Here is a 13,218-nt window from a genome sequence, read left to right as displayed (position 1 = left end):
TCACACAGAACATTTCCAAGAAATGCCCAAAAACCTTCGCCCAAACTTCCAGTTTTACTGATAAAACTATATAATATATTAACAATTTGTGAAACCGGGTTTCGGAAAATATATTTATTCTCTGCACATCAGTAAAGTGTTCTGATTTTCATCCTATTAAAATATTTTTTTTCATCACACAGAAGTACAAACAATAGGCTTTCACAACTACAGAAATAGATTTTGAAATGTTTGTACAGCTGACTTGGCTATTTAAATGTTGTGTGTTAGAAAAAACTGACAAAATGCTGGAACTCTGTAGCCATAAGAAAAAGTAATTGTAAGACAAACTGACTTTTGACCTCTGTCTCTGAACACGGAGCTCATGTGACAAGAACAAGATTTAAAGGCCTCCTTCACTTTCTGACTGAACAGAACATCTGTTCTTTACCTTGACAGAAGGGACGAGTAGGTCCTAAAAATAGCTTAACCTGATAAAATATGACTCACCATAGCAAGTGGGCGAGTAGAATCTTCAAAGCCTGGACTCTTTCTGTTGCCAATTTAATATAAACACTTTTATGTCAAGGTACATTTTTAATTTATGGGATGAGACGGACAGACATACTGTTCCCTTCCCACCACATTCCTATAAAAAATATTAACAAATTGACCGTTGCTGAATAAGATCTCTAACGCATACATTCTTCAATAAAGTCCCAGTGAGTAATTTTATGCTGGGGCCTTAATGTGTCACTAAATCGAACTTCCTGCCTTATACCTTCAGCAAAGTGCTCAAGTTGAGAGATCTCTTGTCCCCGGGTTAAACAGGTCCTTTTGTGGATTCATGCGTTGCTTTCAGAATGCCCTTTCTCTACGAGGGAGATTACTCAGACTTCCTACTTGGGTCTTTCTAGCACTTTGGTTTACTTGTACTGGGTGATTTTCTCTTGCCTAGACTAAGCTATACTGCAGAGTATTTTAAGGAAAAACGAGAAAGACAAGCATAGATTTGCCTTTGCTCTTTTCCGTGTTAGCAATATTGTTATATTACTAATCCAAATGCTGTAACAGTTCTCCTGAAGTTTAATATTCTTGTGACCCTTGTCCCTACTTGTAGATAGTAGGTTGCTAACTCAGTAATTCTAGATTGCCAAAATACAGCCCATTTGATTGGTGTGCAACATTGTTATTGTACTGATGTCTTTTTACTTTAATGCTCTTGACCAAAAATGTTAGCTTTATACAGCATTCCTTCTCTGATCATGGTCCTTATGTCATCCAAAGCTTCTAGATGTAGTCAGATACCTACTTTACAAATCCTTCTTTAAGAAATTGGAGCAGTCCCCTAGAAGTGGTTGAGTAGCAAAACAGTGTGCTGTGTTTGTTGGTTTTCTCGATTTTGCCAGGTCCTTAAAATGTTCAAGGCTGGGCTTCTTTTTTGATTCCTGTTTTCTTCAAGACCCTTTAATTTTTCCTATTAACAATAGTTTAAACAATATTTTAAAGGAAATCCCACACCCTCCCTCTGCCCACCCACTCCCCAAAACCAGATGCTATGAAGGTTCAGTGCAGCATTATTTGACTTTCTAAAAAAACATATATGCAACATCCAATTTTAGTTCACTGCTACGCCAATCATTACCTGCGTTCGGAACAGATGAAGGTATTAGCTAGACCCAGTTGTAGAAAAGGGACTAACTGTTCTTGCTGGACTTTCTTTGCAGTTTATATAGCACACATTTGACCCAAGGGCATTAGTGCACTTTACAATTAAACTAGACTGCTAGACTTCTTTTTTTGTTTTTAGACACTAGGAGATTAAGTGATTTGGCCAGTATTACATGATGCCGGATCAGACCGGTTCCCCAGCTCAAAGGTCAGCAGCTCTAGCCGCTGGTTCATATCGCCTTTACCAGGGTACATGTTTCAATATTCTAGTCCTAAATACGTACAGACAGTTTGTAGTAAGAGAAAACTCTTACCAATGTGATATCTTCTAGTATAAACCTGAATTAATGCCAACAGTGGTAGATGAAGTATTTTCACTTGTAGTGGCTTCTCACATGCTACTGTCCACAACTGTTAGTTTCTCGATAACTGTACACTTTCTGTACATGATTGATGAGTGATTAAGGCAGAAATCTCTGTAACTCTAGATTATTTTACCTCCACTGTTTTCTTAGTACTTCCATCCCATCCTTCTTATCCAGATACACAGGACCTCAGTTAGGGGTGTACTCTGCAGATAGTTGTTGATCTGTGTCCCAGGAATGTCTATACACTTCCATATTAACCTTCAAGCATCTTTTCTGGTTCTGAAATCCACTTATCTTTTTCTGAAGAAGTTGGTCCTGATATACAAATGATATCTGTGTTTACTAGCTTCACCTCCCGTTGCTGACTGGCAGTGGAGTTGTAGTAGAAGTCCTATTTCTCAATCTCTTTGTCTCATCACCTATAACTCTGTCCTTGAAGATCACCTTAGGCATGTTCAGCATGCTCCAGAGGAGAGAGAGTTCAAAAAGCTGTTTCCTGGAATTTTTAAACATCGATTCCTTGCCAGACTCATGTTTTTGCAGCCTACCACTTGCCCTTGGTTTGCCTACTTTTTTGAATTCCATCCAGTGTGTGTGCCAGTGTTCTCTGATACATGCATTTTAAGAAAAATGCATGTCAGCCATATCCTGATTTAGTTCCTTTAAACAAGTTGATTTGTCAAAAGGGTTTTAGAAACCTGTTGGCCTATTGACTGGCGTCTAGGACTACCTCTTAAGTCTGTGCTATGAATTTTGTTCCCGTTAATTTGGAATAGGAAAGAGTTTGGACATTCACAACTAGCTTGAATATACCATTATCTGGACTTTCATTTTTCTGATCCCATTAAGAATTCTCAACTTCTGTATACTTTCATTATTGGTTTTATCTGCCTGTATGATCAGATCTTGGTGGCAGCTAAGGGGGATGAGTAGCTTGCATGTAAAAGGAAGCACAGCCATAGTGATGAAAGGATGTCTATACACAGTACAGAAGCAATTTCACATCTTGCTTCAAGATGGAATCAGGTGGCCATGACTTGGTGATTGGAGAAATCAAGGCTAGTAATACCATGTTTAGCCTAGTAGGCATTTTTAGCTAGTAATATAAGGTGTGGATTTGCTTTGTAGATGCTGGATGCATTTGCATGAGCTGGTTGTAGACTGGAAAATGTGTGGCTGGGATGAGTTTTAGAAGATGAATGTAGAGGCCTTAGAAATATGGGCTATGGGGTGCAAATGTTGACAGTATCTAATGGATTATCTAGGGAGTACCAGCTATAGAATGATGAACCGTCAAATGCATTCAGCAAATGTATTGTTCATTGGTTGGAATATTCCGTTTTAAGATTTATCAGCTGCCTCTATAATGACTGCAGGAGTTATGAGTGGAATGATGGATTGTGGGTTGTATTGTTTTCACTTACATTGCCACTAATGCCCTGTCACACTACCAAATATTTCACTCAATACAATCAACAATGCCAAGATTGGAATCTGTGATTTTTGTTTATTGCACCCAGATCTCTATAGTGGCTGCTGAACTGAGCTATATTACTTGTCCTCAGTCTTTTAGAGATCTCACCTGGGTGCATTTGCAGATTTGCATTTTATCTCTTATGAAACTCATACTTTCTGTGCCGTTTTTTCTGCAGGGTTTCTGCTCGTGGCTCACCTCAATATATCATATGAAGTAAGTAATGTTTTATTTCAAAAGGGCAAAAATCTTTAGAGGATTATCTGGCTTCCAAATGTTATTTTCTATAAACACATAGTGGCCAGGGTTATCTTGACACCTGTATTGCGCAGTGAGGAGATTCTGTATGAACAGTTACTTAGCGTGATGTGAGAGTATGTGGCAGAGTTTGGTATTTATTACTAAAGTATGGATCTTTTGAAGGCCATGCCATAGAATTTTGTGAGGGTCTATTAGGGGGTAGGGATATATAAAGAGTAAATACAGACGTAAAACCCATAGTAAACAAGTAAGGGACAGTTGAAAGGAATTTTTATGAAAGAACATAAGAGGGCATGGAACTATTGAAGTAAAATGCCGGTGGTCCATGCAGTCCACCTGGAGTGTCAACATCGCAAGTAGGTTGGTTACCTGGGGGCAAAGAACTTCTACACAAGGCCACCACCTAGGGGTCATGGTTTGTTGTGTCTGGTGTTCTGTTTTTTTGGGGGGGTTTTGTACGCTTGATTGAAACATCAGCCTTTGTATTCTACACATTGCTCTTCTTACTTTAATAGTACAGAGTCTGCAACTTTAACTCCTGGTGAGAAATCAAGGGTAGAACTGGTGATAAAGGAATATTGCTATGTTCTAGTGGTCATATAGATGGCAGACTATTCTTTTCTGCTAGTTTTCTGCTGCCAGCTTCTGTGTATGAGACGACTGACCTAGACAGAACTATTGCAACAAACCTCCTTTGTATAGTAACTTTACCTCGGTATTCAGAAAGTACATTGTTCAATATAGGATTATAGCCAGCAGTGAAATATCTGAACGTTTTAGTTGCAAGTACTTTGAATAACAGATTCTCTTGCATGCAGTCCATAAAAATAATAATCACATTAAAAAACAGTCCCCTCACTGAATGAAAAAAAAGTGCCCTCATTGAAGGATTTTTCTTTGCCGAGTTTGTATTTTGAGTATATACTAACACAATTCAGTTACATTGATCCATTTATTTTTTACAGCTCTTTTGTACGTTTGGATAGGTTAGTTTTGCTATTACAACATTCACTTTCTTGTGATAAATATACACAAGCTGTTTATTGCTGTTGTGCTCCTTTTTCAAAAACTTGATGAGAACCAGAAAACTCCCCACTGAGCTTGCATGTCTGTTGGAACTTGCTTCAAGAAATGTTAGGAACTATCTCTCCTGGTCTTCCAATCCGTCTTTGTAAAGGATCATCCCCTGCAGTCCTCAGATGCTTTCCTGTGATTGCAGTCATTTCTCTTCTGTTTTCTGGTCCACTAATTGTGGGCCTTAACTCTCTCCATGTAATATATAATACCTACCGCTCCTCAAAACCATCCCTGTGAAATATCCCTCTTGGTACTCAAACACAACCCTATAAAAGGTTTACACCTCCCAGTATTCAACCCCTTTCCTGTGAAGCATTAGCCCTAGTTGTCCTCATTCTTTTCTTTAAGAGGTAAATTAGTCCGAGGTTTCTTACTTAGCTCCCTTAAAGATATCCTATGACTCTCAGGTCTCCCAGTTAGGAGTCCCTTAATCGTGGTCATCTGTATCCCCCGTACAATGGAATCTCCCATGCCTCAAGAATGGTAGGTACTCATTCCTCACCCATTGGCTGTTGACCTCTCTTATGTTCTTGTCCGCGACATCTTCCCAAACTGTGTAACTTCTTTCTCTACTGACACACAACTTTCATAAAAGAAAACATATTAGAAAATCTGAAGAGCAGCATGAAGGAAGCCATCATCTCAAATCATTTTGTGCAACACACCCTTGTCGAGGTCCATTCTAACAGCTTATAGGTTTCCAACATAGGACTCCTTGGATATTTGTTAACACATTTTGAAAAGGGTCACGGGTTTCTTTTGCACCAGGAAAAATATGCAGCATAGTGGTTAATTGTTGGAGACCAGAGATTTATATTCTGTCTCCACTTAACTAAATTGCATGCTAGTGGAAGAAAACACTGATTCTTTCATAGATTCACGTTTTGAGTATTGCTTATTGTCAGAATAAAATGATTACATGCATATCATTTAAATCTGTAAACCATCCATTTAATCTTTGGGATATTTTGCTCTTGGCTTCTTAATTGATAGGCTATAAGCAGGATGCACTCCAATAGCCATTTCAGATGTGTTCATTCTACTTCCAGTGTTAGATTGCCTGGTTGAGCTCCTTCTCAGACGTTTGCAAGACATTAATGGCTTGCATCTCTGCTCTGATAATAGTGATCAGTGGAACCAATTAGATACATTTTTCTCTTGAAGCCTGAATGCCTCACTTTCCAAGTACACACTCCTGTATATTCTATTCAAAGCATGTAATTGTGTAATGCTCCACTGTCAGAGGAGACACATTTATTTGAATCTACATTTCTCCAGCTTTGGTATCTTCCACAGATCAGCTGAATCACCTGCCTTCTGGGTTAGGTGTGAACAATTTGTGGTGTACACATTGCAAACTCCCATAATTTTAGATGACCCCAAAGAGTAGAATTAAATCCATGTGGATGGGAGAAAACAAGAAAAAATATAGAGGATGTTGATGTGTGTATTTTAAAACTACTCTATAATCATTGTACAAAGAAGTCCCAACATAATGGCCATTTGCTACGAAGAATGCGCCTTTTCCATCAAGAGAGGGTTGGGTTAAAAAACAACACCCTCAATCTGAGGAATAGCATGATCTTAGTCCCCCAGACTACAGCTGACTTGAGCGTTAATCCACAAATCCACTGAACAAGCAATTTGTTCTCCCAAGCTCATCTTTGCCACCCCAAATCTAATTGTTCATGTAACTAGCTTGTATCCTTCACAGTGGATATCTAGGAGTTTGAAATGCAGTTGGTTTTATGGTACTCAATGATGTATTTTTCTTACACAGGCATTATGCTTCCTTACTAAAACTAATTGTAGAGCACTCCAGCGCAATTGGGTTTCATCTGCTGTATAGAAAATTGCCAGATAAATGCTACACTATTTAAAGTTTGGGAATATTTGAAAGATACCAGTGGTGAACTTTAGTTACATGTAAATTACTTTTTATTCTCTTTGTATGTCAGTTCGCAAGCTTGCTAACATAGGTCCAGCCCCAGTTTAAGCTCAATATAAAAACATTGACCTTTTTTTGTCTGTTTTGCAGGGATGAGGAGATCCAAACCAAGTGTGGTGTTGATGCCACTACCTACCTCTCATTTCAGCGGCATGTGCTTGCGCTCCTGATGTTTATGTGTGTACTCTCCATTGCGGTCATCCTACCAGTCAACTTCTCCGGAGACCTGTTGGGTATGAATGAAGTCAAAATATAGTGTGACATAAAAAAAAACTACAGGACCTATTTATAGTTGTTTGGGTGGAGAAACTGGAAGATGAGCCTCCATAGAGTGGTTATCTCCCTGAGCTGGGTAAACTCTTGTTCTGTAGTTGAGGATTGGGTTTAGGGCCCCCCACCCCCTCCCGACTGATGATATCATGTAAGCTGGAGCGTAATGGCTTACTCATCTAGCTATTGCTTATTACTTCTAAGGATGATGTGAGTATTCATCTATGTTGACAGTTTCAATGTTTTTTATCAAGTGTAATGTCTGGTGTAGGTGTAGCATCTAGTCGGTATTGCATTCCTCAGTTGTTGAAGGATAAAGTGATTGGCCTTCCATGTCATGCCTAGCACTCATTAGATTTACTTGGAAACCAAAAGGGCTCCATCTCACACTTTAGTTTGTAATCATCCTCCCACTTGCCAAGGTATCTTTTTGATTCTCAGTCTTCTCTTTAGATCTCAGCTTTATTCCTCAAGGGTCTAAGCCTTGTACCCATTAGTTTTCTGCCTCCTTCCACTTGGTTACCAACCTCTCTCTTCTGGTTCCCATCATTTCGTTTTTGGTTTCCATCATCTTTCTTTTAATTTCCATCATTTTCTCTTGGGTTCCCATCCTTACCTCTTTCCTACTTTGCCTTCCATCTTTACTCCTTAGTTCCCACCTTTTCCTTTCACCTCCACAGTCGTCAGGCTCTTGAGCAGGACACCAAGGGCCTGATCTTCAGTGTATAAATGTTTTAATGGCATAGATCTTGGACACTGCTACTTTTGTGTTGTGTGTGTTAGTGGATGTTTGAAGTGAAGTAATGTATTAATGTTGAAATTTAGGTGTGGCGTTTCGCCACTGAAGATCTTGGTACAGCAATGAAAACTTATAATCTAACAGTATAATCTAACACTGACACTACACCTTTCATCTTCTTTCTTGCAGGTGACAGCCCAGCTCATTTTGGCCGCACAACCATTGCAAATGTGCCTACACAGTATGTTGAACAAATTCTAGTCAATGGGAGGGAATTGGGAGTATTTGCCGAGCTGGTTTTGTTAACTCGTCTGACTTCACAGAGCTACTGAGTGTGTCTTGGCAGGTTCTGGGGCAGTGACAAGGTGGTGACAATATGATGCCTTCATTCTGAGACCTTTGCTTGTTTCATAGCTCAAGTGAGGCTGTATGGCCTAGTTTTATGAAAACAAAAACCTCTGTAGAGCGGGGGACTATGTGTTGTCCTCTGTATGGATAGAAATGTTTACATTTTGCAAAGAATTGTTTAGAAAGTAGGATAAATTACAATTCAGTGACAAGCGTAGAATGGCAAAATTGGCATTGCAGTTTCTAACGTAATCTATTCAATACAAAAGATAATATTTACACATAGGCCTCTTAACTCTGTAACATTCAGGTAAGATTAATGTAGGAAAATAGTGAAATGTTTCACTATGATAGAAAGTGTCTCTTGTGGGCAATAGCACCCAGAAATTATTGTAATGTTCAGAACAGCTACTCTACCCATACCATACACGTTTGTCTGCCTTCTCTTCTCCCACGGTTTTCTTGCATCTGGCTCGCTCACCATGTTAGCTGCTTTCTTCTGTCTTTACCATCTGCCTCCTGTTGACTATTCACCTTCATGAGTAAACCTCAGTCGCTTCAGTCAGACAGCTGCCAGAGATCCCCGGGCCCTCGCAATCACTGCAGACTTCATTTGATAGTGCGCATGTTTGATTCAGGACAGAGATTCTTCTTACATTCTCTTCTGTATTCTAACATTCCTCTGCTAAACATACCAGTATTACATGCTCCCCATAGACAATCGCAAGCTGACTGACCAATGTTTGTTTGATCCTAGCATTTTCCTACTCGCCTAGCCCTCCAGACCTACCTAAAACACTTCCCTTCTAAAGCAACCCTTTTGGCAGGTGTTGGGGGGCATAATTGTAATTTTGGCACATGCTGTTACATTTTTGCAAGCATCATGTGAACACGACCTACAAAGATTCCTTGTGACTCTTTGATAAGTGAGGGTATGGGCTAATTTACTAATCTTTCCCTGAAGAAACAGGCAAATTATGACCCTTGTATCTCCCCCAATTTACCCTGGGATCATGTGAATAGGGTGTGTAACAATGCCTGAGACTGTCAGGCTTATTTATTGAATTATTATCGTCGGATTTACCGCAAATGCTCACAGATAAAAATTCACACTGTTAATCCTAAAGGCTTTATTGTAAGCCTAGATTAGTGCAGAATAAATGGTACAAAATAATTAAATACATCTGATATTGTAGCAATTGCCTAAGCACAAAATGTAAATATTCTGAAAATCACCAGCATATTATATTTGGTGCATTTTTAAGAATTAATTATTGTTGCAGTCAATCTAGTCTGGATCTGTCTCTCTCACTGCACAGTATCCCATGCACAAAGGATGGTCAGTTCTGTAAAAGGTTTCATATCAAAGTGATTATTTCATTCTATCATAAATCCATCATCCGAAATGTAAGCACTCTGATAAATGTCCATGCTCCAGACATTTTGGGATCTCCCTTCATCAGGGAACTAAGCAGCTGGAGAATGCCCCAAAATAATAATGCAATTAGTAATTAAGCAATATCCTACTAGTAATGTTGATTGAAGAACTGATGTTCAAGAAATTTATGCTATGTTCCAAATATGGTGATTGTCCATCATCACATAAACTGATTGTTAAACCACAATAGTTTTCAAGCTTACCTAATGACAAAATAACTTTATTGAAGAGCCCATTCAGCACTTCTTTTATAACATGTCTTTGCTACAAGCTCTGTATTTTAAAACGATGGGTATTCACTAATTCATTACTAAACATATTTACGAAAAACACTTATCAGGAAAAGAGGAGCAACTTCTGTCATCAAACAAGACAGAATTATTAAGGATATAACAAATGTAGAAGCAAGTCAGTTATAGACACTGTACATATTTCTACTTCTAATTATCATGAGATTAATTCAATGTGTATTGCCATTTCTCATTTTAACTATCTGTTCAGTAAAGTGACTATTGGAGGGTGGAGCGTAGAGATAAAGAAAATTGTAATTCTTTAAGAGAATTTAGTAAGAAAATTATTCTCTTCTCTTATATAGGCAACCAAGTCCCAAACAAACAAGCATGTCAGTTGTAAATCATAAACAAATCAATATTTTTAATTGTCCTAGCATTAATTCAATGAGCATTACCCAGTCCACATTTAATCTATATGTTGAGGTACAAAATGTGAGGAACCAAACAGTGTATGCGTACGGTATGTCTGTAGCACAAGCCTAGGTGATGGCAGAGCAGAGTTTGACAGGGTAAAAGGCAAGCAGCAAGTCATTGAAGAAGAAGCTTTGGTATGGACAGTTAATGCATTGTGATTTAGTATTCTTTAATGAGGTAAATGTATAGTAAGGAGGTGACTCACATCTCTCACACAGGCAAACGAGCCAAAGTTCCAGCTCCGAAATCAATACACAAGTCCTAGGGGGTCTCGGGCTGCTAACCCGATGATGGAGGAATACCAGTGACCAAAACGCTGAGAACAGCGAATGACGTCCATTGGCCATTTCAAATCGGAAATGGCTTGAAACCGGACATAGGAGAAATCATATGACCAGTATTGTGTCATGGCCACTAATAGTTCTAGTGATATGGTTGCCATATTGGAAGGACTCCTTAATCGATTATCGGTGCTCACACAGTATTGCCACAATATCAATAAGCAAGGTACCACAACATCTTTGGCATCCCCTCAGTGCAATTGAACGTAATCCTATCTGTTCACTCATGCATGTATTGAAACGTATAGTGTTATGGCCAGCACAACCTTTTTGCCAACAGTCAACATGGAATAGTTCTTATTTTCTCCTCCACAAACAAGTAATCTGGAACATGAAAGGAGTGGTGGCTGCAGTTTTTTTTTATTGTTTTCACATTCATTATATCAAATACATATGATTCTGCTGACATATATTACCAAATATCCAACACTGGACTTTCTCAATGCCACCTGTTTGGGTAGGACACATGGGGGATCCTGGTGCCCATGCTGTTCGCTCAAGACTTATCAAGGTCCAAGACCAAGTATCAGTGTTTGCAACATCCTTGATGTTTTACAGATTGGAGAGCATATTAAATGCAATTAAGCAAAGAGTGAAGCAACGGCATTACTATATTGTGGCGCTCTTCTCAGTAAAAATACAGGTGTTTGACTTTGGTAGATTTACAAACAATCTGGGCCTGCCGTTGGAATGGAACACGTTCTTTTCCTCTTGCTCGTGCCTATTTCTGTATTATATTATCTTGATTAGCCCTAAGAAACTCCAGCATTGGACGAAACATGTCTGCCGAGTCATCTGTATTAGACATAATAAAAAAAAGAGTGACGTTGGCCATAACACTATTTGTTTCAATACGTGCATGGCTGCTCCAAAACCATAAACATGGCCAACATAATCATTGATAGGTTGGCAGTGTAATATTTGAATACTCCTAGAAAGCATGCCATCCCCGGGCAGTCATTAAGACCTTTGAGGTTCAAGCTGGATAAAGTTCTGATCCAATACGTTTCTCCTGTTAGTGTTGTCTTGGTCCAGATTCAATCACTTGAAAACGTAATTGACTCTCTTGGTGATCCATTTCTTGGAAAAAAAATCCCTAAATGCCTAATCCACAAGTATCAAAGTGCTGTTATTGAGAGGCTTTAAATATTTGGATAGATCGGAGGGATAGGATATGAATAGTTTTTTGCGTTTTTGGGTCATTTGCAAGACCAAGCTAAGCTATGTATCTGTATAAAAAATGAAAGTATATTATCAGACAAACAGCTGTAGATTACTTTGGGTAGATTAACTTGAAGCTGTGCTTCTGTAATGTCAAAGCCCTTTGCGCAGGTCTCAGAAAAGGGTTGTTAACAGATATTATTAACTAAAGTTCTTAGTTTGAAATTTACCTCGTGATTGTGATGTAAAGTGATTTAATTGTGAGCATTCCCTTGTACACTCATGTTAAAACTTAAAGCTTTTGGGCTTTCTCCTAAGCACCATCTGTAAGGATTAATATATGAATGTATGAACCAGAGCCAAATCATTATCAAAACACACGATAAATGGCACAATAATGACAATAAATGCATCAGCTAATGCAAATAAAAAGCAACCTGGTAGGCCTAAGCACATGCATGGTATATCGGGCCTCTAAACACATATACGGCAGGATAAATGACACTGTACCCATGTGCGGATTTCATCACTGGGCTGGCTATAGTGTGCAATATACAGAGCTACGCAAACGCGAGGAAATCATTTCATGGTGTCGTTATACAACAAGCATACTGACAACAAATGCATTTTACATTCCATTAGCAGTCATTACGGAAGCATTACAACTAGTATTAGAATAATAATTATCTTTGATCAACAACCTTTGCCAGAGCTTTCAATTTATCCTTACTCTAACCACAGGCTTAACCTAAACTACAGCCAGAATCTCGAACCTGATAATGACCCTAGCCATAAACTTATCTCTGTAAAGAACCATGGCACTCACAGTTAACATATCCTGAACCAACCCGTGAGTAAACAGTCCTGTCCAGTGCAAACATATTTGCAATAGTGGGCTTATTTACTGTCATGCAAAAGAGCATTGTATTCTCATCACTTTCCTAGTTACATTTTCTAGTTTCTATTTCCACTCTTTGTTTTCACGATGTTCGAGTGTGTCTGTGTAGAATCTGCAGTCTTCAGTGTGCAGAACCTGCTGTTTAGTTAGTGCTCGCGTCATCTATCCCTAGCACAATCAGTGAACATCATTACTGCACTGTGTTAGGTTCAGATGTGACAGTACTGGTGGTCTGATACCAGCTGTACTGGCCGTAATTTCTGCTACACTGAAGGCCTGTTAGAAACCGCGGTAAGTCCACCTGCAGTGATTACTGCAAGTGTTGTTGAGAAACAAAATACTGCCTAAGGCATTCCTGGTACTTTTTTAAATGTAGAACTACCGAGACATCTATTGGTTTTTACGGATGGATACTTTTAGGTTCCGGACCAATACAAGCCTGTTTGGAACGAGATGGTTAGTTACATCGTCAGTGAGTGGTGTTTTCGGGGGGTCTGGGGGTCAGCGAGAGGGGCATCGCAGGGTACACCTGGATGGC

General features: G+C 39.0%; 1 protein-coding gene across 3 annotated transcripts in view; it reads left to right on the top strand.

The window, feature by feature from the left end:
- The window catches only part of TMEM63C (transmembrane protein 63C), a 529,797-nt gene that overhangs the window by 283,523 nt on the left and 233,056 nt on the right, over positions 1-13,218 (top strand). For all 3 annotated transcript variants that reach the window (XM_069208424.1, XM_069208421.1, XM_069208422.1), the window contains 3 exons: positions 3,671-3,708; positions 6,869-7,011; positions 7,977-8,028. In XM_069208424.1, coding sequence (XP_069064525.1) covers positions 3,671-3,708; positions 6,869-7,011; positions 7,977-8,028 — 233 coding nt within the window. The remainder of the gene's footprint in view (positions 1-3,670; positions 3,709-6,868; positions 7,012-7,976; positions 8,029-13,218) is intronic.

Source organism: Pleurodeles waltl, chromosome 9, assembly GCF_031143425.1.
Source record: "Pleurodeles waltl isolate 20211129_DDA chromosome 9, aPleWal1.hap1.20221129, whole genome shotgun sequence".
Classification (NCBI taxonomy): domain Eukaryota; kingdom Metazoa; phylum Chordata; class Amphibia; order Caudata; family Salamandridae; genus Pleurodeles; species Pleurodeles waltl.
This window is presented reverse-complemented; position numbering and strand designations above follow the sequence as displayed.